Source organism: Pan paniscus, chromosome 12 (genome assembly GCF_029289425.2).
Source record: "Pan paniscus chromosome 12, NHGRI_mPanPan1-v2.0_pri, whole genome shotgun sequence".
NCBI lineage: Eukaryota > Metazoa > Chordata > Mammalia > Primates > Hominidae > Pan > Pan paniscus.
Window position 1 is genome coordinate 114,965,534 of NC_073261.2, and position 27,672 is coordinate 114,993,205.

At 45.4% G+C, this 27,672-nt stretch overlaps 1 protein-coding gene, 1 non-coding gene and 1 pseudogene across 10 annotated transcripts in view; 1 reads left to right on the forward strand and 2 right to left on the reverse strand.

Moving 5' to 3' along the window:
- Positions 1–27,672, reverse strand: part of GREB1 (growth regulating estrogen receptor binding 1) — a 165,141-nt gene that overhangs the window by 78,483 nt on the left and 58,986 nt on the right. For 6 of the 9 annotated variants that reach the window (XM_063595050.1, XM_055108235.2, XM_034952621.3 and 3 more), the window contains exons 2-3: positions 6,833–7,150; positions 1,003–1,122 (exon numbers count right to left, since the gene is read on the reverse strand). In XM_063595050.1, coding sequence (XP_063451120.1) covers positions 1,003–1,122; positions 6,833–6,989 — 277 coding nt within the window. In that variant the 5' untranslated portion in view covers positions 6,990–7,150. The remainder of the gene's footprint in view (positions 1–1,002; positions 1,123–6,832; positions 7,151–27,672) is intronic. The other 3 variants (XM_034952623.3, XM_034952624.3, XM_034952627.3) reach the window with 2 other exon arrangements.
- Positions 1,806–1,924, forward strand: LOC112438926 (5S ribosomal RNA). Its single transcript, XR_003027245.1, has one exon. It is a non-coding gene; the product is annotated as a 5S ribosomal RNA (ribosomal RNA).
- On the reverse strand, positions 2,221–2,392 carry LOC112439024 (U2 spliceosomal RNA; annotated as a pseudogene).

The window sequence follows — 27,672 nt, forward strand, 5'->3', positions numbered from 1 at the left end:
TTCCAGTTGTGTCTGATGCCCAAGCTGATGTTCTCGCCACTAACTGGCCTCCCCACTTGACTGACATGGTGTCAGACAGATGAACTCACTAGCAAAGAGGTCGTGTGGCTCATGGGTGGCAGAGTCAGGGGTGTACACCAAGCCTGAGTGCACAGCACAAGCTCTCAGCACAGGACTAAGCTGCCACCCACCCAGCATCTCCAGGCCTCTGTTCCTCAACAGTGAAACTGTACCATTACTGACTGTACAGGGTCCCTGAGATTATGTGTATCTGCCTGTTCAACATTGACGTACTGATGGGTATGAAAGATTATTCCAGCCAGGCACAGGGGCTCACGCCTGTAATCCCAGCACTTTGGGAGGCTGAGGTGGGTGGGTCACCTGAGGTCAGGAGTTCAAGACCAGCCTGGTCAACATGGTGAAACCCCATCTCTACTAAAAATACAAAAATTAGCCAGGCATGGTGGCATGTGCCTATAATCCCAGCTACTGGGGAGGCTGAGGCAGGAGAATTGCTTGAACCCGGGAGGCGGAGGTTGCAGTGATCTGAGATTGCACCACTGCACTCCAGCCTGGGCAACAGAGTGAGATTCTGTCAAAAAAAAAAAAAAAGAAAGATTATTCCTCCTAATCACTTGTGAGTTCAATACGCTGTGCAAACAGGCCTGAGCAGGGAAAATGTATTCTAGGTTCCAAGCAACCAACACAGAAAAATGAATGTCTGGCTCCCAAGCCACTGGTAAAGTTGAGGCTGTCCAAGGAGTGGCACAGAGGCCTGCCTTAGCATCCCAGGATGGTGTCTCTGGAGCTCCTGTTTCAGGAGCGCAGGCCGGGCCAGCACCTGCTGCGGGCCCAGGGGCATGGCTCACACCTCAGGGAAAGCAAAGAGGAAGAGCAAAGAGGACCCCTGCAGCACACAGTCACAGGCCCAGTCACCCGCCTGGCCACTGCCTCCGGGCAGCATGGCAGGCACTGCCTGGCCAGGAGCTGGCAGAGGCTCACCGTCTGTGGTACAGCATCCTTCAGGCAGAGGGTGCAGCTGGAAAGGGTTTGGGGGGCCGTTTGTTTCCAGCCCTCCTTCTCCCTCTTCTTCCTCTTCCTCATTGTCCACTCGGCTGCCACCTAGATGGGGGAAGAAGAGTGATGAGCAAGGCAGCTGCTGTCTGGCCTCAGAGCTTCCCCCAGGGCCTTTCCTCTGCCTGCATTCTCAGGCTCAACAAGCCCAGGACGTATGGGAGTAATCCAGAACGGGTTCCACCCATCCTTAACAAGCACTCAGCACGTCTAGCTAGTTCGAAATTAACTTGTCCTTACAAACAGTCTGTCAGTCGGGTTTTATCAACCTTCTTTACCGGAGGGAAAAGCTGAGGCTTGCTCGGGTTGGATGACTCGCCCAAGGTCACACGGCACACAGACCTGGGCCTCATGACTCCAAATTCAGGTTCACTTCTCTTCCATCTGTCACAGCTGCGCGTACACTAGAGGTTTAATATGTATCGAATTGGTTGATAAGGACTGAGCGCAATGCCTGGACATGGTAGCGTTCCAAAGATATTTGTGTAGATGGTACCACAGTGTCATATGAAGACCATTTTACAAAACAGGAAATGGAGGTTCAGAGAGATCCAGCAATTGGCCCACAGCTATTCAACTATGTGCTAGTAGCATGGCCCACACGTTCCCAGTCCTGTGTGATGCCCAAGCTGATGCTCTTGCCCCTAACCTGCACTGCTTCATTTGGGACACAAAATATAGGTAGTATGAACAGCTTTACACAATACAAGACAGCTGTCAAATGGCACATTGTCTATGGCCATACCACCCTGAACGCACCTGATCTCGTCTGATCTCAGAAGCTAAGCAGGGTCAGGCCTGGTTAGCACTTGGATGGGAGACCACCTGGGAATACCAGGTGCTGTAGGCCAGGCACGGTGGCTCAAGCCTGTAATCCCAGCACTTTGGGACGCCGAGGCAGGTGGATCACCTGAGGTCAGGAGTTCGAGACCAGCCTGGCCAACATGATGAAACCCTGTCTCTACTGAAAATACAAAAAATTAGTTGGGCGTGGTAGTGTGTGCCTATAATCCCAGCTACACAGGAGGCTGAGGCAGGAGAATCGCTTGAACCTGGGAGGTGGAGGTTGCAGTGAGCCGAGATCACGCCACTGCACTCCAGCCTGGGCAACAAGAGCAAAAACTCTGTCTAAAAAAAAAAAAAAAAAAAAATTATCCCGAAGGGAAGAATGCATGCAAACACTACTAGACACACAAACACACACACACAAATAGCCATTCTATAACAGGGTCAGGTACGGTGTGGATGTAGGAAGCTTTTTTTAAACTGATAAGAACAGATACTACACTTGGTCTTAGCCAAAAGGCCGAGAAGCGATGTAGGAAGCTTTTTATAAGTGAAATAATATTTCAGAAGGAATGGTCACTGTTGAACAGGTCAGGAGAGCCTAGGGGTGGCCATGGAAATCCTGCAACTCCCTGGACACATGCTCTGTCACTACAGGGAAATGAAATTCTCTCAGCTCCGGCAGGCAGGATCTGTGCCCTCACTCATCCCTGTATTCTAGGCACCCCACAAGGAAGCTAATTATGACTGTGTGTTGGGCAGTCCAGTGGCTCTGGGTACACAGAATCATACCTTATTCACTAAGCACTGCTGGAGAAGGCAGGATCTCAGGCTGTTGAAATTTAGTCCTGCCAACTTCCTGTAAGTTAGACATTTGGGGTAAAAATCTTTCTCAACTTCTCTATCTTTAAATGTCATTTAATAAATAGCATACAGAGTTCTTCAGGGAACAGGGTCATTATGAACATCCTTAAACACACTGGGCCAGGATACAGGCACTCTTTGCTTCTTATTTCTTCTTTTTTTTTTTTTTTTTTGAGATGGAGTTTCTTTCTTGTCACCCACACCGGAGTAAAATGGTGCGATCTCGGCTCACTGCAATCTCCGCCTCCCGGGTTCAAGCGATTCTCCTGCCTCAGCCTCCCAAGTAGCTGGAATTACAGGCACCTACCATTACGCCCAACGAATTTTTGTATTTTTAGTAGAGATGGGGTTTCACCATGTTGGCCAGGCTGGTCTCAAACTCCTGATCTCAGGTGATCCACCCGCCTCGGCCTCCCAAAGTGCTGAGATTATAGGCACGAGCCACCGCGCCCGGCCCGCTTCTTATTTCTTTGTCTTCTCCTCCAGTGTTGGTTTATTTGCTGTCAAGTCTCAAACTCTCACTTAACTTGGCTCTAACACCGTCCATCCATCCAGAGGGCTAAGCAACCTAGGTTAATGATGAAATCATGTGTAGTAGAAAGAGATTGGACTGGAAATCAGGGAGCTCAAGTTTCCGTACTAGCCTGGGCCACTGCCTATGTGGATGCAGGAAAATTGCTTAACCTCTCTGTGCATCTGATCCTGCATCTTTAAAATGAGGTGGTTAATCCAGACAAACCCTAAGGTCACCTGGAGTTGTGATGGTCTGTGTGGAAAAACGTGGCCCTCAGAGCTGCACGGGAGTTCCAGATGTGATTAAACGGTAGAGCATACTGGAAACATGGCCTCACAATGGCTACCATTTCAAACGGGCTTGTGGGACAAGAGGCAGAAGAAGCTGAACGTTTCCAGCAGGTGGGAACCGTGACTTTGGGAAGGTCACAGCAGGAAGTGACTCAAGAACTCCTGATCTCTCAGTATTCCTGGGCTTAGAGGACACAGACGTGTTAGGAAGGCTGTGAAGAGATTACCCAGAGTGGGGGTGGGGAGGGAGATACACTCTTGAGCCTGCTTCGGATGCTTTCTTCCTGCCATTACATACAGCAGGCATGGGTTTAGCAGAAGGTGTAAAGAGTCATGCCCAGACCCCAGGCGCCAGCAAGGTAGTACAGGTCTCCATGTCGGGGACACAGAAGACTCTGCAAAATCGACTCTAGTCTCTAAGCCAGCACCACAGAGGCTCAGAGGGGATGGCACAGATGCCAACTATCAGTGAAATAAGGGAGACACATCCCAGGAAAACTAAAACCAGCAGCCCCCAAGGCCCGCACCGTCGCAGCCAAGGGCACACCCGGGGAATGCCTGCATGTGATTCTGCCAAGCTGCTAAGAACGGCAATTCAGACTCTCAGAAGGCATGAAAGAAAAGGGTCGTAAGCCTCAAAAGGTCAAAGAAAGAGCTCAAAATCCAGTCAGTAAGAAAGCAGGATTAAAGGTCAAAGGTCTACATCAGATATTCCAGGGGCTGTGACGGGAAGATCCGCCAGCAACAAGCTCGAGGGGACATTCCTGCCCGGGAGCAGACTAAACCAGCCGTGTTTACCCAGGTCTCCTGGCAGGATGAGAGCTCTAAAATGGCTTTAGACAAAACCAACTGGATTGGGAGCTTAGAATCCTAATAACAAAACACAGGAACTCAGGGGCCTGGAGCGCCGCTTCCCTCCATTCCGTACAAGGCTACTGCTTTTAATGTTGACATGCAATTGTGTTTTCTTTCCATGAGCAGAAACTCTATGGCATTCTAAGTGGGTGGGACTACAGGATTTTACCTACATCCTGTTTAATGAATAAATACTTATCCCAAAATGCTGGACAGTGTCTGTTTTGTTGATCTCTCTTTTTTAAAAAAAATCAAGAATGTGTAAGGGTTTTTCCCCTAAAGGAGGTGGTAGGTTAACAGCCCTAATTCAAAGAACAAAGTAATAAGACTCCTGTTAAATCCCCCTCACAAATACATAAAATGTTAACAGATCAAGGGGTGTTCAGTATACCAGCACCCTGGTCATAAAAACCATCTTTAATGTCATTGTCTGAAGAAGGCCAGCAATGAGATAAGAAACCCCGACAAACAGACACAACGAGATGTGGCCTGGATAAGCCTGTCTGCACCAGGTTTGACTATGCAGAAAGCAGGGCCTCTAGCTGAGTGCTTGGTTTAGGGTAACATTTAGCAAACCAAAAAGAGTCTGTCTCTTCCCACCAGCCCCATCAGCCCCCTTGTTTTCCTGCACTAGAAAACCAAACTCTCAGAGGACTTCTCTCTTCTGTTTGTCGGACAAATGGGAAAATCATAGGGCTTGTTCCAGTTTTCATACCAACGTGGAGCTGGACAAGCCGGCTGATAGCTGGCAGGGAACCTTCAACCGCAGCACCGGAGGAATGAAGGCTTAAGCCTCAGCGCTGTCCCTGGACAGTGCCACAAGTCCAACAGCAGATAAGGGCACCCTGAGCTGTCGGAATGTCAGACACAGCCTCCCAGTTAAAGGTGGGCAGAAAGCAACTATCAAGATCTTTCAACAGGAGGGAAAGCTAATTTGGAATCCTCAAAGGGCTTTCTACTCCTCTCTCCCCCTGTGGGCAGCCCTGAGTCTACTCAACCCCTTGTCTGTCCCCTTTTTATCTCAGAGCTTGGCCAAAGCTGAGTATGCAACTGCTGCTCAGTCACTCAAGCTTCCAGCAAGCCACCCTTCCATCTTCGCAAATCACAGAATTCAATTACTTCAGCTTGTGAGGTGAAAGCACTTTGAGGATTTTAAGGTATCATTCAAATAAACATTACCATCAATATCACTATTATTAATCCATAATTAGCCACAAAGCTCTTCAATACTATAGATGTAGAGGATGACTAGGTAATTCATATTCCACCAAAGTCTTTCAACTGGCCAAAAGCAGTCCATAAAATACTCTCCAGCCATTTCTCGGCTCCCCATAAAATCACAGTGACGTCTCCCATGCCAGAAAACATCAGTGCTTTTGATGTGAATGCCAGCGAATTCTCGGTTTTCCTAATGCATGGTTTTGACCACAGTCTAGTTTCTCTCAGACCCATATCCAGTTCTTCCAGGGGTTTAGAAGGGCCATTTGCAAGGTTAATTTAGTAAGGATGTTTTAAACAATGACACAGAAGTGCCTCCCTGCTAGAATAAGGAACTATCAGATCTCACACAAGCTCAGCCTGGGGCCCCTTGAAGACAAGCACCTCCACCCCTCGTTCTTCTGTAGGTGCAATTCTCTCCAACCCAACCATCCCCTTCCACATACACACTCACGCACAGCACGACCACCCCAGCACAAGACCTGGCTCACTCAGTGCTTTCTCCTTTAATTCTAGTTTATTAATTTTTGTTTTAAAGTACAGCCCCTTTTCACTTCAATAGCTAAGAGAAGTCTGCGGGTAACTTCAAGTCAAAGACATCAACTTACAAAAAGAACTTCCATAACAGAGCTATCTCATACTATGGATCACTGAGGGGTTACTTCTGAAATGAAAACACACAGCTATAAAAAACAATCATTTCAATCTCTGCATAATTAAATAAACTCTAAAAAGTCATCCCTATGCCCGAAGAGAATTTAGTTGTTTATTCTTGGCATATATTAAATTTATAATGTTTGCTGTTGGTTTTTAAAAGTTTCTGAGAGTTCTCGTACCTACTATTACTTTGCAAAGATATAGCCACAAATCACAGGACAAAGAAAAGGAATATATTGCTGAGGGTCAAAAGCATGTTAAAATTTCTTGCTTTTCCAACTGAAAATGTCAAACTTTCTAATAAGAGCATAAGTAACAACCGATTGAGAACAACTTGTCCTCTTCCTTTCTCCTACTGATTCAATGAATAATTTTACTTCTTGCAATTTTATGGCTGAAACTTATTTACATTTTAGCCAAAGTAAGAACTTGTACCCAGTTTTCTTTTTCTAATAATTCTTTCCTGCTAGATTCAACGTTATCTACATAAAGAAAAGAGTTTCAAGTTCTGGTGCTAACATTAACTGCGCACAATAAAAGAAATACACAGATAAAAGCAACGTGCGTCTCCCACCTTCTAGAGCGGCAAGCTGCTGCTCAGCTTCCAGGTACAGCTGGGAAAAGATGGGCCTGGGCACCAGGTTGTTGGACCGCAGGGATGCCTCGATGGAATTGTGCAAGACCTCTTCAAAGCGTGTCGTCTTCAGCTGTCCAGCGTAAGAATTTCCCATCTTCAAGAGGATGGAGTCTTCTGTTTAAAATGGCATCTCAGATTCGGTGCAAAAGCCTGGCTCCACGCAAGGTAGAAGGTGAAACAGCTGCAAGGAAGAAGGGCCGTGTAGCCTTCGCTCAGCAGAGACGAAGAGAGGGTGGCTGTCCTCAGCTGCAGCTACTGCCGGGCAATTACAGGAAGTTATATAAGTAACAGCTTTCTCTAATTTAGCACTCAGCAGAGCCTGACACCTCTTAGACTGTTTCACTAGGAGCTGCCTCTTTTGCCATCCCCAGGTTTCACAGGACTCCCACTTTTCCCGGAGATGTGGTCCTGCCCCTGAGAGTTCCCAGACGAATGACGTTTCATTTTCCATGACCTGCAGACGAATAGCCCTCCAACACTCTTGTAAGTGACGGCAACTGAGCAATCCACCAAAACCAGTCCCAGATTTGAGGATTAGAGGGGCCGGCCTCCCCTACCTTCCCAGAAGATAGGCTAGCAGGTCTCCCATCATTGTCTTTGCTGGTAAAAGGCTGATTATTCTCATTCTTCCTTTAAAATGTTTTTTAATCTACTAAATGTTTCCATGATTCAAGTAATACAGAATTATATCTGGAAAACCTGGAAATCACAGAGGAGTGGGAAAACGAGGAAAATCACTGACATTTCTATCCCCCAAAAGATTTATTTTCTATCCCCCCAAAAACCACAGAGAACCACTGTGATTTTTTTTCTGTAGCAGCTTAATTGAGATATAATTCACATACCTTACCACTTAAAGTAGACAACTCAGTGGTTTTTCATATATTCACAGTGTCGTGCAACTATCATACGATCAATTTTAGAATGCTTTCATCACCCCAAGAGGAAACCCCAGACCTGTCACTCTGCAACCCTCCAACCCCTCCAGCTGGAGGCAACAATTAATTTATTTTCTGTCTCTATAGATTTGCTCATTCTGGATACTTTGTATAAATGGAATCATTCAGTACGAGGTCTTTTGTGACTGGCTTCTATCTAACGTTAGCACAATGTCTCAAGATTCATCTGTTTAGCATGAATCAATACTTCATTCCCACTCACGTATTTTGATGTATTGTTTTAGACTTAATTCTCTTCAGAACTTGCGGGTGGGAAGGGATGGGAGATTGTATTCACATAATTATAATAATACTATAATACACATTTTTATTGTTTTTTTTCCTTGACATAAGCATTTCGCTCAACGCTCTTGCAAATGTTTTTAGAACAATTTTAATGGCTGCTTCCATTGAGTGAAAATGCTGATATTTGTTCTGACATTTCTCCCTGATTATACATAGGGTTAAATTTCTATTTTCAGTCCTTCCCAAGAACAGGCATTTAAATGTGTATATGTCCCTAATGTTTTCCCTTTATTTTCTATTTCATTACATTTAGCTATTTGTTATATTTCTGTTTATTTCCTTTTGGTTTAACTTGTACGTTTTCAAAACTTTTCAAAATAGTTACTTTATTGTCACCTTTAGTTTTCATCTTCATTAACAACGAAGACATTTAAGGCTATACGTTACTCTCTGGGCACCTCCTTTGCTATGGTACAAGGTTTAGTATGAAGTGTTCTCCTTTTCATTTCTTTCTAGACAGTTTATCATTTCCCTCTGATTCCCTCTTTGATCCGTTAATTATACAGGAGTGTGTGTTTAATTTTTAAACAGTCAAGACAGCGATGGGGGGGGTGACTTCAGCTTCATATTATTTATTTCCAGTTTTTAATAGATTATAATCAAGACTGTGGTCTTTAGAAACTCTACTTTTGAAACTTGTTAAGGGTTTCTTTTTGACATATACCTGCTGGAGTTTTACAGATATGAGAAAAGACATTCGTAAACTCTACAAGGGATGAAAGGAAATCGATCAGATTATTCAACTGTTCTATATCCTTGTATGTCTCTTGTCTACTAGCCTGTTCATCTTTAAAGTAACATTTGACTTACAAAATGGCACCAGATGCCTGCACTGAAATGACCACAGAATAGCAGTTTCCAGCCTTCATCTACAATTACTGCACACAGACCAGTTATGAAACTGGCTTCATCAGCCAAGCGAGATCTCCCATTTACTCTAACTCAAGCCATGTGTAATAAATTCCCCTCGTCCTTGTTCTGTTGGTGGCAGAGTAGCTTCAAGATGTCATCCTTCATGCCCTGAAAGAGTTCTGCTTTCCCTCCCGAAGGTATAATAACTGGTAGAGTCACGTTGATTTCCCGCCCCTATTGTAAGAAAGATTCAGCCTTTCCTCTTCCAACTAAAAGTAAATGGAAGGCATTAACCACTTCCTGCTTGTGGCAATAACTTCTGACCACAGGGCCCCTTGGTCAGCCTCTGCTTATAGCCTGGGGAAATGAGCTGTGGGAGGATTGCTTCAGGAATTAGCCCCAACAAAAAGAAAGTGCTCCTGAAAGAGAGAGGTCAGCAGCCGGAGTAACCGAACAGGAGAGCGGAAGAGGTTGCAGGGTCCTCTCGTCTGCCTTTTTTCTCGATCTGTGGCAGACTTTAATATGTGACTGAGGGGTTGCCAGCCACATTTGGGGACACCTGCATTATTCTCAACTCAGGGTGGTGTGTTTAAAGCTGCCACCAACGAATAACATCCCAAATGCCCTCTATTTCCATAGCATCTTTGTCTACAGAGCTTAAGGCACACAGGAAGAAGCTTTAAGGTGGACTCGTTTTACATGGAGCCCCTGAAGAATCGTGTCCTCTGACGGAAAGAACACATTGGGGCATCCAGACCCTCCCTGCCCAAGGTCCTGTTCAGCTGACCTCACAGCTGATTGGCACCCAGGAGACTCCAGCAGCGAAGGGACATGTAGGCCTGATGTAGACGGGGCAATAAAAACGAAGAAGGAAAAATAATATCCACTGTCCAGCCACTGCGTGAAAGACACTGGGCACGCTCCCTACTTCACACACGGTAGCCCATGGAAGAGGTATGATGAAGCCCATTTTATAAATGATACATTTGAATCTAGAGATACATAGCCGGCAGAAACGCTTGCTGAAAAAACAGAAATAGAATGGGGGAGAGAAAGATGGAGAAAGAGACAGAGAAGCAAAAAACAAGACGGCATAGAAAAGTGGGGTTTTTTGTTTGTTTGTTTTTTGAGACAGGATCTCACTTTGTTGCCCAGGCTGGAGTGAGTGCAGTGGCATGATCTCGATTCTGCAACCTCTGATCCTCCCACCTCAGCCTCCTCAAGTGGCTGGCACTATAGGAACATGCCACCATGCCCAGCTAATTTTCACATTCTTTGTAGAGACGGGGTTTCACCATGTTGCCCAGGCTGGTCTCGAACTCCTGGGCTCAAGAGAGCTCCCAAAGTGCTGAGACCACAGGCATGAGCCACCATGCCCGCCCAGTAAAGTTTTCATACTCACAAAATTAAAACTTTATTTTATAGCCCTAAACAAACATCAAAGTTTTAATGTCTGTAAGCAAATAGTGAAAGAAAAAATAAATACCACTCCCTATCCCAAATGACGCATTTGACATCAGAACAATAAGTACATACCACTAAAGAAGAATGAGGAGGCACTGCAACAGTATTCAAATCTGCGGCTCTTTTTGTTATTCCATTGTGGCCACAACCAAACAGTGTGGGGACTTTCTAGATACCATGGCAGTGCTCTATCTTACAGACAGACCCTGACTGCAAAGCCACACCTGCTGGGTGAGGAAGGTTTGGGCCAGACCGGTCCTGCCGTGGAGGTACATCTGGAGCTCTCTGACCCACTGGAATCCTTCACTTGACCAGTGGAGAACTAAAGACCCAGACAGGGAAGAGCCTAGTTCAAGGTCAAACACTAAAGCTTCAATCCTCCCAAATGCCACATGGAGTGGAGACAACACCTATCAGAGGCCTCCTTGGGATGGTCCTTCTTTCCCTGGCCTGGCCCTGACCACTCATTCTCTGTCCGTGGTCTCTTTGCTAGCCCCTGCTGCAGTTATTCAAGTCTGCAAACTGCCTGTGGGATTTCTTCCATGCCCTAACACATCACATCCAATGCCTGCATTCCAAGGCCTGGACCAGCTTCTCTCCAGGCTGGTGTGTGATGCTCTTCAACTACAGAATCTGAAGCAGTGCCCATCAGGGCAGTGATGATGGCCGAACAACAGCCTTCACCTTAATGCACAAAAGCCTGGCTGTACTAGTCTGTAAAGAGCATGCGCAACCCCACGCAAAGTGATTTAATCACTGGGCCTTGGTGTTCTCAACTGTAAAATGGGCACTTAGAAAAACTGATTGCTCGTTATGGAGAGTAAGAGAGACGGAGTATAGTCAGTGCGTAATCATTAATTTCTAGTTAAATCTGAGCATTCACAGGAAAAGAATTTCAGATTATAAATGACAAGTGACAAAAAAGCACTATTGTCCATAAGTGCTACAACTTAAAAGAGGGGAGAAATCAGTGAGAACTTGGTTTACAATGGGGCTGGTACTGGAAGCAGGCGAGGAGGGCTGAGTAGGATATTTTTGGCCACGGCTCGTCCTGCTCCACTTCTTGGTTCCATGACCGGGAATCGAACCCGGGCCGCAGCAGTGAGAGCACTGAATCCTAACCACTAGACCACTGAGTAGGCTGTTTTTGGAAAAAAACTAAGAACAGCATTTGAGGAAGGGACAGGAGAGTGCAAAGGCACGAAAACTCCAAGGGAACAGACATACTCTAGAAAAAGAAGTAAGTTCATTTGCCTAAGAGTAAATGGTTTACAAGATGACACAGTGATAGAATAACAAAAACAAACCCAAGGGTGAAAATCAGACATTGTATAGGCGACAGACACTCCCTGGACCCACAGAGCTAGAGACCGATGATAGTAAAGATAATGCCAGTCAATCAGATAGAAATGATTGGGATAAAACTGGAGGGAAGACCTGCAGGCAGGAGGCCGGGCAGACACTCTTTCAATAGGACCTTTGATATCTGCTTATCTTTAAGAGTGAGGCACAAAAAGTTGCTTGGAAACTCTCTACGTGGAGATTCAACTGGTTGCCTGGTGGGCTTCATGGGAGGTGATCAGATGTGGGTTTGTTTCACCATATCAACCTCAAACATAGCTCCATGTCAGCTCAAATCCCAGCACCAGTACCTAACTTCCACTGGCCCTTCTGATCCCAGAAGCACCCATGGGCTTGACCAGATGAAGCCAACTGACCCAGGTCAGTTTGAAGTGGCAACGGTGAGCTATCTCAACATGCTCTAGGTGGCTGGGACATTGACCTGAGCTATTCTCTTCCCATGGTACCGGTAAATCTGTGTCCTTTAGAGGACTCGGGTAGAATGAGAATTTTTAGGTTGAGTTGAAGTTCAACTAGAATAAGTGCAGGGCAGAAGCTTCAAGGAAGATAAGGAACTATTAAAGGCGGGGACAAAGAAAGGAGAGGAGGCTTCTGGTGAAATAGGACAGATGGAGAACATGCATTGTCTCTAGTCCCTTCAAAACCTCACTAGAAGGACAGTGAAGGAATGTGCAGGTATAAGGACCCAAAGACAAAGAGACAGGAGAGAAAATCACAGCAGACAAGATATGCCAACAAAAGTTAGCATATTCAAAGCAGACGAGAAGTAGGGCTAGATTTGGAAAGTGTCCTTTCCAAGTCCAGTCCTGAACTGGGTGAGGCCTCCTGAGGAGCAAACTGATTCAAATGCACAGAACCCAGAGAAGGCTTGGGAATTCCAGGCAACAAGGTGAAAAGTAGGGCTGAAGAGTGGGAGGACTCCCTCTCCCTTCCCGAGCAGCCCTTTCCCCTTCTCTGCAGAAGTCTGGAAGTTTACTCAGGACAAATTAAACCAAAGAGAATCTGGACTCTTGGACATAGCTGGCAACAGATATGAGATGCAAGGGTGAAAACAGGGAAATTGACTCAAATGATGCAATGTCCCTTCTCTCATTCCTTTTCTCCCATTTGGCTCCCCTAAAATGCAATCATGCTTAAGGATGGACAGATATTGAAAATTGGGGGTACTCAGTATAACAGATCCATATCTAATCACCTTCTGTGAGGCCCAGCAGTCAACCAGCAGCTTTCTTTTATTATTTATTTATTATTATTATTTTTGAGACAGAGTTTCGCTCTTGTTTCCCAGACTGGAGTGCAATGGCACAATCTCACTCACTGCAACCTTCGCCTCTCAGGTTCAAGTGATTCTCCTGCCTCAGCCTCCGAGTAGCTAGGATTACAGGCGCCCGCCACCTCACCTGGCTAATTTTTGTACTTTTAGCAGAAATGGGGTTGCATTATGTTGGCCAGGCTGGTCTTGAATCTCCTGACTCAGGTGATCCACCTGCCTCAGCCTCCCAAAGTGCTGGGATTACAGGCGTGAGCCACCACAGCTGGCCAATCAGCAACTTTCTATGCTTGACTTAAAAATAAGCAGACATCCAAAGATCATCAGCATCACAAGGCTTTTGAGAAAATCCTTAAACATAAAAGGTAGACACTAAAAGAAACAAAGAGACAAAAGAGAGCAAACAAAAACCACAAAGGAAACACATCTGCCACAGTTAATATCTTCAGAGGGATAATGTATCCACAAAACAAGAACAGAATGCTATAAAAAGTAAACATGGAGAAAACGAGAAGGAATTCTTAAAAACTGTTTAAACAATAACAGAAATTTAAACTTTACTAGAAGGGCTACAAGGCAAAGTTGAAGATCAAGATACAAAGAATGGAAAAGAGAAGAAAATTGAAATCATTTTGTTATTGCATAACAGGACAACTATAGCATTAAGCTGAAGTTTTTTCAGTAGTTTTCAATGTCATTTTCCTATCATATTATTTCCAAAATGAGACAAAAATAGCTACTCTTGGCCACACTGAAGGCTATTCTGAAACATTTCATTAATGTGGCTCCTATTTATACATTTAACCATTCTCTTTTTTTTCGCCTTAAAGTAGGACAACTGAGACGTTACCGAGGAAAGGACTTATCAGACACTGAATACCCACAAAGAGAAAACATTTTAATGTTTCCTTTTAATGTGTTTATTCTATTAGAAAATAAACTCTTTGGGGGTTCATGGGGGAAAAAAAGACAACTGGAAGATCAATCCATGAGGCCCAGAAGGAGTTCTAGAAGAGTAAATAAAGAAAAAGGAGAAAATGATATTCCCAAAGAATATTTTTCAGAGCTGAAAAACATAGATTTCCAGATTTAAAGGACCAATCAAGAGCCCAGCACAACAAATGAAAAGGATACACATGGAGGCACATCCATGAAATTTTAGAACCCTGGAGATAAACAGGTAAAGAAACAACAGGTCACATTCAAGGGCTTAAAATAATCAGGATGACTTTGGATTTCTCAACAGCAATACTGGACATTGGAAATAATGAAATAATGCCCGGAAAATTTTAAGGGAAAATTTTCCCTACCTAGAATACTCAACAAAAATAATAATCAAAGTGAGAGTAGAGTAAAACCATTTTCTGAAATGCAAAATCTCAAAGCAATTTATCTCCCAAGTTCACTTTCTCAAGAAACTACTGGGGAGTGGTGTAAATTAACAATTGTGAAGCCAGGGGGCCAGGATGGGGGATCCAACAGAGGGTAGAAGGAGAGGGGACTCACAAGGTGATGATGAGAACAGCTAAATGATCCACACTGGAGCAGGGACAGAAGGCTCCAGGAAGGAGGTCTCCAAGAAGAAAACAGGGTAACAGACTTAATTATCTGATGTGTTCAATAATATTGAAAGGAGTTTCCAAGTTCTATCAGAATATGGGGATGTATTATTGACAGGTGCAGGAAGAGTAAGATGTACAATGCCTGAAATTTTAGTTACGCACACTGTAAGTCTATGGTGAGTGCTGATTCAAACAAAGTTTTGATATAACTATTTTGGAAGAATGAGAAAAGGGAAAGGCATGTGTATGTGTAGGTATGTGGGTGTGTGCATGTGTGTGCATCTGTGTTGGGGTATGTGCATGTGTGCACGTGTCTGGGTGTGTGCGTATGTGTGCATATGTGGGTATGTGCACAGGTGTGCGCATGTGTCTGGCTGTGCATGTGTGTGCACATATGTTTGGGTATATGCACATGTGTGCACATGTCTGGCTGTGTGCATGTGAGAATGTGTGGTGGGGTTTTTTTTTTTTTTTGGAGACAGGGTCTTGCTCTGTTGCCCAGCTGTAGTGCAGTGGTGCAGTCACAGCTCACTGTAGCCTCAACTCCTGGGCTCAAGTAATCCTCCCACCTCAGCCTCCTGCGTAGCTAGGACTATAGGAACATGCCACCATGCCCAGATAGCTTTTTTTGGTAAGGACGGAGGTCTTGCTAGGTTGCCCAGGCTGGTCTCAAACTCCTCGGCTCAAGAAATTCTACCGCCTCGGCCTCCCAAAGCACTTGGATTACAGGAGTGAGCCACTGCACCCAGCTAACAGTGTGTTCTTGGGGTAGAAGGAAAGAGGTATAAGAAAGCTAAATTCTCATATTCTACAGTAAGAATGAAAAGATGGCCTAGACACAAACAATAAATTGCAACACCAGTTGTTATTTGGAAATAAAGAGGTAATTCCAGAGAAGAAGAAAAAAAGGAAAGAATTTAAAAATGGTTTTAAATTTCGTCAATTTAAAAATGGTTGTCTCTAGGAAGCAGGAATTGGGATAGAAACAGGTTTTTCATTTTCATTTTTCATTTTAAAGCTTATAATTTAACTTTTAGACTGTGTGTATATTTACATTTTTTGAAAAACGATGATTACATTTTAAAAATAAATGAAAGGCAGGGAAGAATAGAATGACAGGCATTATAAGGAATCTCAGTAGAAGAGCAGCTGAAGATCATGGTAGACTGCAGACCAATATTAAAGGAAGGACACGTGTGAAGAATTATCTAATTTCATCCTGCCAACAACCCTGTCTTCTAGATATTTCTCTCCCTACTTTTATCCCATATGAAGTAACTAAGAAAATAAGGCTTGGAAAGTTTGGACCTGTCTGAAGACACACAGCTAGTGCCTGGTCTGGAATTAAAAGCCGATCTCCAAAGAATCTCTTCCATGAAAAGTAGTGTTAAGAAATTTAAACTAGCACAGCCAAGCACGGTGGCTCATGCCTGTAATCCCAGCACTTTGGGAGGCCGAGGCAGGCGGATCACTTGAGGTCAGGAGTTCGACATCGCCCTGGCCAACATGGTGAAACCCCATCTGTACTAAAAATACAAAACATAGCTGGGCGTGGTGGCACACCTGTAATCCCAGCTACTCGGGAGGCCGAGGCAGGAGAATCACTTGAGCCCAGAAGGCAGAGATTGCGTGAGCCGAGATTGCGCCATTGCAATCCAGCCTGGGCAACAGGGTGAGAAGCCATCTCAAAAAAAAAAAAAAAAAAAAAAAAAGTTTAAACTAGCAGAATGTAAAATTCTCAGACATCCTCATTTTCAGAGTTATAAATCTGTATTATCATTACTTTCTGGTGCCATTTCTAGTAGTGACAAGACACTTACTGATTTTATAGAAAGTTAAGGCATTCCTCTAAAGTTCTAAAGGACAGCACTAGAGACTTGGCCTAAGGAGACTAAGCCTGCATTCACACAAAAAGCGAGATGCGCTCCTGAGCAGAGCAGGGTTTTCATCATGCTGGGAGCCAAGAAAGTCCTGCAATTATTTCAAGAACAGGTTCTACCTATTCTCCCAGAACCACTTGAGAAAGTTTGTAAAGTCCCTATTACAGAGCTTGTATGTTACAACATTGTATTCCAAGTGAGCACATAAAAAATACCAAAACTTCAGTTTATAGCTCATCTACCTATTCACTTCAAGTATGTATGTGTATATTTTATAAGGCAAATAATATATACTGTGGTCCATGCATGCATAAACCACATATAAGCATATAAAAACATGTGGTCCATGTTCTTATAAATCAGTAAGGACATATGTTGTATACATATATATGTGTGTATTTATTTACTGAAAGAGAGTATGAATGGAATAAGAAAACCAATATTTCTTTCCTGTATACTATGTGCCAGGAAATTTTCTTCCAACAGCTCAATGACAAAAGTATTATTGTCTTGGTTTTGCAGATGAAGGGAGGGGGCGTGGGAAGTAAAAGCATTCTTTGTCTTCACATCTTTGTTATTTTTTTTTTATTTTTATTTTTTGAGACGGAATCTCGCTCTGTCACCCAGGCTTGAGTTCAGTGGCACGATCTCAGCTCACCGCAACCTCCACCTCCTGGGTTCAAACGATTCTCCTCCCTCAGCCTCCCGAGTAGCTGGGACTACAGACATGCACCACTATGCCCGGCTAATTTTGTATTTTTAGTAGAGATGGGGTTTCTCCATGTTGGTCAGGCTGGTCTTGAACTCCCGACCTCAAGTGATCCACCCGCCTCAGCCTCCCAAAGTGCTGGGATTACAGGCGTGAGCCACCGCGCCTGGCTATCTTTGTTATTTTCTTTAGCAACACAAACCCCAAACATTTTAAGTATAATCAATAGCTGCTATCTGTCAGGATCACTCTGTGCAGAGATTTTTCTTGCTTTCCATTTGTAACCTTACTTCATCTTCATCACAGTCCTAAAACTTAGGTAACGTGGTTCTCATTTTACACATTAGGAAATTGAGGCTGGGTGACATTCAAGTGACTTGTCCAAGGTCACACATTTGGAACAATTTTAGAATGTCCAATGATGGCCCTCAGTATGCTTTACTGAAAGCAAAGATTCATTGGAAAGATTAATCCCTTTTCCTTCAGAAAAGGACGCATTTTTTTTAAGTTGCTTTTTAAAAATGGTGTTCACTTGTCCAGCCATGCTCCAAACTTTGGGTTAGGAAAAGGATTGCCTTGGGTTCTTTTGTCATGGTGCTTTGCCAAAAGGGGAGCTGCCATAGAAAGTTGCTGATTGGCCAGCTGTGGTGGCTCACGCCTGTAGTCCCAGCACTTTGGGAGGCTGAGGCAGGTGGATCACCTGAGTCAGGAGATTCGAGACCAGCCTGGCCAACATGATGCAACCCGTCTCTGCTAAAATACAAAAATTAGCCAGGTGAGGTGGCGGGTGCCTGTAATCCTAGCTACTCGGAGGCTGAGGCAGGAGAATCGCTTGAACCTGGGAGGCGAAGGTTGCAGTGAGCGAGATCGTGCCATTGCCCTCCAGCCCGGGACACGTTTTTTAGCCTCGTCTAAAAAGACACATTTCTAGCCAGACAAAGAAAACCGAGAGCAGGCCGGGCCGGTGGCTCACACCTGTAATCCCAACACTTTGTGAGGCCGAGGCGAGTGGATCACCTGTGGTCAGGAGTTTGAGACCAGCCTGGCCAACATGGTGAAACCCTGTCTCTACCAAAAATACTAAAGTTAGCTGGGCATGGTGGCAGGCGCCTGTAATCCTCACTACTCGGGAGGCTGAGGCACAAGAATCGTTTGACCCCGGGAGGCAGAGGTTGCAGTGAGCTGAGAACGCACTACTGCACTCCAGCCTGGGTGACAGAGTGAGACTTTGTCTCAATTAAAAAAAAAAAAAAAACCCAAGAGCATTCTAAGAATGTGGCCTGCAGACCCATCTCCTGCATGGAGGTGAGCAGGCAAACAGGGGGGCAGGACAGACAGGCGGCCAGCGTTGGCTCCTCCACCTGCACCCTCAGCACCATGGGCCCTTCCCTGGGGATGAGAGCAGGAGCCTTCTGGCTCCAGCCCATTCCAAGGAAAACATTCTTGCCCTGGCCTCTCCTTAGAGCGACCCCTCCCCTCCTCTTCCCTCCTTAGAATAGAACAGCCAAAAGTTTGCCCACAGGTGAAAAATGGATTTCTCTTAAAAGGCTCGGCCGGGCGCAGTGGCTCACGGCTGTAATCCCAGCACTTTGGGAGGCCGAGGTGGGCAGATCACAAAGTCAGGAGATCGAGACCATCCTGGCAAGCACGGTGAAACCCTGCCTCTACAAAAAATACAAAAAATTAGCCAGGCATGGTGGTGGGAGCCTGTAGTCCCAGCTACTCGGTATACTGAGGCAGGAGAATGGCGTGAACCTGGGAGGCGGAGCTTGCAGTGACCCGAGATCGCACCACCGCACTCCAGCCTGGGCAACTTGAGCAAGACTTCATCTCAAAATAAACAAACAAACAAATAAATAAAAGGCTCTCAGACTAGAAGGGTTAAGCATCCAACTAAAATCGGGGTCTGAATGATTTTCCTACTCCTCTCTGAGGTCCCTTCACTCCACCTGTTACCAATCGTGCAATGAGGCACCTCTGTCTAAATGAAGCCTCCATCTGTCAACAACAGCGCTGAGTCCCAGAATGGGCTGGAACTCACTTCCTAAGATAACACTTGGCTCTGGGTGCTCCTGGGTGCTGTACACTCATCATTTTGCTCAGAAAAATAAAGCCACAGCTTCCGTGTACTGCCTACCCTTCAGACCCAACTCTTCCCCACTCCCCGGTCCATTCACAGACGGGCGTCAATACCCATTTCTTCACACCACCCAGCAGCACACATCAGGGGTTCAACACCCCTGCACACAAACATGGACACCGAGGCCCACTGTGCTGAGAACACAGTGCTCTTGGGTTCCCAGTTGCAACATCCAGCTAGATCAAAACCAGCAGGACTCATAGAGAAGGTTTTACAGGTCTCTTCAAGTTATGAGATAATAAATTCATTATCATTGAACTTCACCAATGTCAAAAAAATTCTCAAAGTTGGGCTTTGCAAAGTGTTCATAATCTGTCTGCTATAGTGGTAAAAGCATTCACTTTTCAATAAGACCACCAGGGGCTTGATTCATGGTTATGCTGCTTTCAAGCTGTGTGACCTTGGGCAAGTTACCTAACCTCTCTGAACCTCCATTTCCTCTTTTATAAAATGGAGATACTAAGAACCACCTTACACGGCTGTAGTGAGGACTAAATTAACATGTAGGGCAGTTGGCATAAAATAGATGTTAATAAGTTCCAGTTTCCTCTCTAAAATTGGAATTAACTGCCCATAATTCTAATTTCTAGATGTTAACTAGAGACTTAATTTTAAGTCTTAAGCTTGACTTAATTTTATTCACTATCACAGAGTAGTTTATCCAATGGAATTAATTAAACTTCTGGCTTCCTTAGGCGTACACCTATTGAAACGTGCCTCTCTGAGTAGATAATATATCATTTAGTCTCTTATCCCCCCTTCTGCCAGCTTCCCAACTAAACTTGAAGGGCTTTGACAGCAGGGACTATTCCAGTCACCTCTTTACTTCCCATGGTGCCCGGAACACTGCAGGTCCCCAGAAAACAACCCCTAAAAAGAGACAGTAGATGAGGAAAAGGAAGACCACATGCTTAAGGTTACAGAGAGGATTGTAAAGAAATAGACTGAGGTCCTGTCTGAAAGCATTTGGATTAGCATTTAAAGCCCCAGGTGTACCAAATAAACACATCTGCGGCTTTAATTTAGGCCCCTGGGATGCCACCGCTGTTAGAATTCCAGAAAACTAATTAGCTAATTCCCACTGCCCCAGGTATTACCTGAACTCACTTTGTTGTTTTCTGCTCCAAACAAAGCCAGAGGGGCCAGAGGAGAGCCCTTCCTATGGGCATCAAAGTACAAGATGTGCGCTTTGATTCTTTCTCCATGAACACACTGCTGCTCAGCCGCCCCGTGTCTGTTCTCTCTTCAGTTTACACTTAAGCCAAAATCAACTGCTCCCTCTTCTGCCCTCCCCCCGCCCCAGCACTTTGCTCATACTGCACCCTCACTGGGCTCTGGGTTTGTTCTCCCTGGGGCCACAGGGAGTGTGTCAGTGTCTACACCTCCCCCAGGGACTGAGTTGCTAAATGCAGCAAGGAAGCTCACCCATCTCCCCTCTTCCCCTCGTTCCCCTCAGAGCCCAGAACAGTTTCTTACGGGAGAGTGGATCTGCAAGGGAATGGCATTGACTCTGCCGATGATCCCACGCTGCAGATCCTACTCGACCACCACCCAGGCCACCCCAAGCTCCAAGAGCAGAGGCAGCCGGGGGCCTTCAGGGTCTCAGGGCTCAAGTACAGATAGCCAGCTCTCTCCCAAGCCACACATGGACAGCTTCTGGCCTGTTCTATGCCTGCCCTGTGAGAAGCAAAGAACGTTCCTCTTCCAGAATCAGGATTTTGCCTTAAACAAAGGTAAATGCTTACATAATCTAAATTGGATCCTTGGCAGAAATATTTCATTACCACTTGTTGCTAAGGGTGAAACTGAACTAGACACAGTTCCTGCCCTGAAGAACCTCACCGAGACACAGGAAGTGCAGGTCAGCAGTGTAATGCAAAATAGAAGAGATGCAGGCAAGAAGGCCTGGAGGGAAACAGAGAAGGGAATGGAAAATTCTATCAGGTCAGTCTTGGCGGGCCTCATGGAAGGCTCAGTCATCAAAGTTGAGTACAGGTTTGCTGTCTGAAAAGAAGGGGCTTTCCAGGCAGAACGTATACAAGGCATCGGCTTAACCCAAGGGCGAGACACCTATTGTGTGCCTGGGCAACACAGGTCCTTCTAGCATGAGGTGTATGCAGGGACAGGGGGTAGGAGGGCAACGAGGGGCCCGTTCAGCCTAAGCCCTGCTAAGGTGTTTGAAATTAACCACGTCAAGCCACCAAAGGAGTTAGGCAGGGCTGATGAGGCTGTGTTTGAGAGATTCCTGCGGCTTCCTAAGGAAGGCTTCTAGGAGGATACTGCAACAGACCAAGACTCAAAGAGGACTAAAGACTGCGTCTGTGCAGGGTGAGTAGCACGAGGAGCCTAGCTGACCTCGGGCTTTGGAAAGAGTCGGAGGCAGTGGTGGTCTCACTGTCATAGAGAAGAGTAGTGCATGGGGGTCTGAAGAGAGAGCTGAGAGGTCACGATGCCAAGTGTTCCGATCCCCATGGCCCCCCCCTCGCTTGCCATCCACTCACTCGTGGATGCCCACAGAACCCGCCTGTGCACAGAGCCTCAAGCGGTGTGATACCCTCTCCTCCAGAAGGATCCATGGCAGAGAAGGAAGGGCCATGGTCTGGAGTCAAGTCTACAAGAGCAAAACCCCAACCCTGGCTTCCTGCCCGGCCTCCCTTTCCCTTCCCTTTCTGCCTCACTGCCTCCATTCTGAATCACATCCAAAACACACCACATACCCTCCAACCTGGGGTTCCATCTCCTTCTGGGAGATGGCATTCTCCTAGAAGCCCTGCCAACCTGGCCCTTCAGGGCCACTACCCTGGCCAGCCACAGGGACATGACCCCACCCCAAATCTCACTAGAACACCCCAAATTCCAGACATCACTGACCCATGCTCCCTCCTCTTCTAACTTCCCTACAACTAAATTCTAACTGGAAGAATTCCCCAGCCAACACAGAAGCATGGTGACTTACTTCTGGTGAGTCCAAAGTTTGAGAAAACAAGACTTGAAAAAAGCAACACTCTCAGGACTGCGTCCTCAACCTGTCTCATTTTCAACAGCTGAGGAAGGATGGGAATGGGGTGCTCCAGTAATGTGGCAATAGTCGGCCCCCAATATATGACATGGCAATAAACGCATTGAGACTGCAGGATGGTCTCCTATAAACTCTTTGACGGTCCTCCCAGCAGGAAACAAGACATCATTCTCATGTAGATTTCTCCGATTTTCCCTAGAGGAACTCATAAACTCCACAGGTGTTACTGAAGGGAGAAAAGCTGGGCTGAGAGGCGACTGGTGTCTAATCTGTTTGTCTCTCCAACTCAGACTGCCTGGCCCACAGCCACAGCTCAGCCCCGAGCCGCTCTACAACTGTGCACAGAATGTCAGAGAGTGTTTCTTTGGAGAATATCTTTAAGTGCTCTCAAATGGAACTACAGAGCCATCAGCTATGTCCCCTCCGATTGCAGTAAGAACTGAATGGAAGAGAAGGACCTTCAGAATAAAGCCAGGGAAGCAGAAACCACTGAAAACCTTCTCTCTGGAACCAACCAGGCAGGGCCCAAGCAGTGTTTTGAATCTCCTTAGCCTATCATTCATAAGAACACAAACTAATTATCTGCAATCCCTTTGGATATCATTTCAAACAATAAAAATAAGGACACCCGTTCATTAAGTGGACTTGTCTCGGTTTACTGCTCCCCTGCACCTTATTAGAAGGGCCAATGCTTTGCCATTATTCTGCTGAACACAGGCCACAGCTGTCTTCATAAGTCAACACAAACCTCTCCAACCCCCAAAGCAGGTGCTCGCTTGCAAAGTCAAATAAACCGTACCTTACAAAAAGCTGGTCATTTCAGGCACTCCACAGACCAACCAGCCAAGAGGCTAAGCCCAGCAGAGGTGGAAAGCGTGCAGGGGCTCCCGCCTCCTGGGCTGCGCCTTTGATCTGTGCCTGGGGATGGAAGAGGATGCGTGGGGCGCGTAATGCCCTGCTGTGCAGAGCCTGGCTCGGGTCTGCCTGACACCCAGGCTTCCTGGCCCCTGCCCGGCAGGGAGAGGCAGCCAAGCCAGCCAGGGGAAAAGTTTCAGAGCTAGTATCTGCTCCCAGAGCTACAACAACAACCAAAAAAAAAAAAAAAAAAAAAAATCAGCAGTAGCCCTTCCAACTGGAGCTTCATCTGCCCCAGCGCCTGCCGGGTCAGAAGGCAAATGCCACCGTTTCGTGTCTTCTTAGCCCTGAAGTGTTTTGCTGGGTCACAGTGCTCTCCACACAGGTACATACCAATCTGTCTAACCACCAACAGTTAAACTGATTCTTTTTAAACTACATGGAAGTTTGTGTACTTGGACTGGAGCCACAGTACGCTGTGCAGAGAACAAAGGGTCAGGAGAAGAACACAGGCTTTGTGGTGGAAGAGTCAGCTGGCAGCCTGGCTTGCCTCCGAAGGACTACAGGTAGCGTGGACCTAAGCCACATAAGCGAGCACGTGCCCCTTCAAACAACTCTGCTGTGAATACCATGGAACATGCCCCAACAACAAAAACCCCCTGGAGAGGCCCAGGAAATCTTCAAGAAAACACCAGCTATTGGCTGGGCACAATGGTTCACACCTGTAATCCCAGCACTGTGGGAGGCCGAGATGGGAGGATTGCTTGAGCCCAGGAGTGGGAAACCAGCCTGGGCAACATAATGAGACCACATCTCTACAAAAAATAAAAATTAACTGACTGTGGTGGTGCGCACCTGAAGTCCCAGCTACTTAGAAGGTTCAGGTGGGAGGATCACTTGAGCCCAGGAGGCAGAGGGTGCAGTGAGCTGTGATCGCACCACTGCACTCCAGCCTGGATGACAAAGTGAGACCCTATCATAAGAGAAGAGAAGAGAAGGGAGGAGAAGGGAGGAGAAGGGAGAAAGGAGGAGAAGAGAGGAGAGGAGGGGAAGGGAGGGGAGAGGAGGGGAAGGGAGGGGAGAGGAGGGGAGGGGAGAGGAGGGGAGGGGGAAGGAAGGAAGGAAGGAAGGAAAAGAAAGAGAGGGAGGGAAAAAGGGAGGGACGGAGGGAGGAAGGAAGGGAGGGAGGAAGGAAGGGAGGGAGGAAGGAAGGGAGGGAGGGAGGAAGGGAGGGAGGGAGGAAGGGAGGGAGGAAGGGAGGGAGGGAGGAAGGGAGGGAGGGAGGAAGGGAGGGAGGAAGGAAGGGATGGAGGGAGGGAGGAAGGGAGGGAGGGAGGAAGGAAGGAAGGGATGGAGGGAGGAAGGGAGGGAGGAAGGAAGGAAGTAAAGAAGGAAGAAGGGAAGGAAGGAAGAAGGGAAGGAAGGAAGAAGGGAAGGAAGGAAGGAAGATGGGAAGGAAGGAAGGAAGATGGGAAGGAAGGAAGGAAGATGGGAAGGAAGGAAGGAAGAAAGGAAGGAAAAGTGAGAGAGAGGGGGAGGGAGGAAGGAAGGAAGGGAGGAAGGAAGGAAAGAAGGAAGGGAAAGTGAGAGAGAGGGGGAGGGAGAAAGGGAGGGAGGGAGGGAGGAAGGAAGGAAAGAAAGAAAGAAAGAAAGAAACACAAGCTCCTGTCCAGAGCTCTCTTTACATCCCTGTTGCAATTGACTCTTACGAATCCAGGACTCCTGATCAAATCCTAATTCAAAAAGGAAAGAAAATAAATCATGAGAGCCCACTCCAATTGTGCAAATACCTTTAACTTTGCTTTTTCTCTTCTTGCTAGGATCACTAACTTCCTGCAAAAGTGACTTGAATATGACCCAGAGGGTTCAAGGTCATTTATCTTTTGTAAAAAAAGGTTAAAGAGGTGGATTACTCCTCTTGGTGCCCCAGTCAGCGAGGAGAGTTCCCAGCTGTTCCTGGGCTCAGTCCCCAAAATTGCCAGGCGCTAAAGGGTAGAACTTGTGTGGTGGGCTTCTTCGTTCCCAGGCTGGGCAGTGCCTCCCTAGAAAGGGCAGTGGAGACCCCACCCATCCCTGCACCTTCATCGCCAGGCAGGGGCGGCACCCGCTGGAGGTTCTGCCCAAGCGAGCATCTGCAGCTCTGAAGCATCCCTAGTGCCAGGGCTTTACTCGTCGGGGAGGCACACTGTACGCGGTCTATATGTGGAGTGCCCCGTGCCTTCTGCCACTCAGGGCACCGTGTGTGACGGTGGGAAACTGGAAACTAACAAAATACCCAGCAAGAAATGCATACTTAACACAGCCTGCAATAAATGCATAAAAGCTATGTGCATGAAGAGTTTGTCAATGATGCAGACACACTTAGGATATAACATTCAGCAAGATACATTTACTGTATAGAAAGATAGGTAGATCGTGCGGATAATTTTAAATTCTTATATATGAGATCATATATATTAAAATACATATATGTATTTTATGTTAAAATAGTATATTTTATTTATAAATATATAAAATTTATATATAAATATAAACTATATAAATATCATATATTTATATAATATATAATATTTATGTAATATATAACATATGAAATATTTCATATGTTATATAACATATAAAATATTTCATATGTTATATAACATATGAAATATTTTTATATGTTATATAACATATGAAATATTTTATATGTTATATAACATATGAAATATTTTTATATGTTATATAACATATGAAATATTTTATATGTTATATAACATATGAAATATTTTTATATGTTATAACATATGAAATATTTTTATATTTTATATAACATATAAACTATTTTTATATTTTATATAACATATAAACTATTTTTATATTTTATATAACATATAAACTTATAATATGTTAAAATAGTATATATTATTTATTATATTTTTAGAGAAGGGGAGAGAGTTTAAGTAGTAGAGTTTTTAAGATGATGGGCTCTGGAGCCAGGTTTGGGTTTGAATCTTCACTTATTGGATATTAGACCTTGAGCAAGTTACTTAACCTTTATGTGCCTCAGTTTCCCCAACTGAAAAATGGGAGAAAAGTACTTGCTTCTTAGAGTTGTGTGGATTTAATAATTAGTATGTATAGGGTGCTTAGCATGGTACCTGGCACATATATAATATTATACATGCCAGGATAATAGTAACAGTTCTTACCAATACGAAGCTTGCCACCTGTGAATAAATAAATTAAATGTGTAAAAGGGACTGAAAGAAAATGTCGGGCAGGCGCGGTGGCTCACGACTGTTATCCCAGGACTTTGGGAAGCCAAGGCAGGCAAATCACCTGTGGTCAGGAATTCAATCCCAGCCTAGCCAACATGGTGAAACCCCATGTCTACTAAAAAATGCAAAAATCAGCCAGGCACGGTGGCGGGTGCCTGTAATCTCAGTTACTTGGGAGGATGAGGCAGGAGAATCTCTTGAACCCAGGAGGAGGAGGTTGCAATGAGCCACAATTCCAACACTGCACTCCAGCCTGGGCGACAAGAGTGAAACTCCATCTCAAAGAAAAATAAAAAAAAAAGAAAATATCTATGGTACTTGCCTCTAAGTGAAAGAATTCAAGGTTTTTAAAAACATGCTTCTTTCAACTGTGCTGTAAATTGCTAACTTTTAAAATTGATGTAACTTACTATCATGAGGAGAAAATTAGCAAAGTTTGCCTTCATTAGGTGTGAATTGCAATGACTTTGAACCAACTATGCTTTCTAATTACTGTCAAAAATAGGCTTTTGATGTGAAAATAGCAATGAGGTACCTAAAGAGGAGAGAGCTCACCTCCAGTGTTAACTCCATCTGCTGTGCGGCTCTCTTCTCAGTTTAAATCTGCAGTTCTTTGCTTAATGCCAGTATCTCTTCTTGCCATAAATCTCTTTGTTCTATTCTATACATAATGCTCTTCTATCCCTGGCATCCTCTCCACATTAAACATGACAATCATAGCCACAGTTTGGCACTTTTTGGCATTTTTCTCTTTTTGGCCACAATGGCTAGGAGTGATTACTTTCAAAAGGCAGAAAAGTCTCTACCTATCCAACAAAATGCTCTAGAAACTATATAACCACCATTAATAAATAAATATGGCTTGGCTTTTACAAAATGTTTCCCTGAGAGGTTTCCAGATCACTAGAGAAGACAAAGCTTTACTGGGACAAATCATGCGGGGTTGGTGCTGCTGGCACTGCCTGGTTGCTGACTGCCTGGGGCACAAGCAGTGCCTCCGTATCCTGTCACACCTCCAACTCTGCACATGCTGTGTTCCCGCTGCCTCATCCCTCAAGACCCAGTTCAAGCATCTCTTCTATTGTGTGGTGGTTCTGGCCTCCCGAAACTGAGCTGGGCATTCTCTTTGTGTCCCCACCACTCCTGTGTATGCTCCAGGC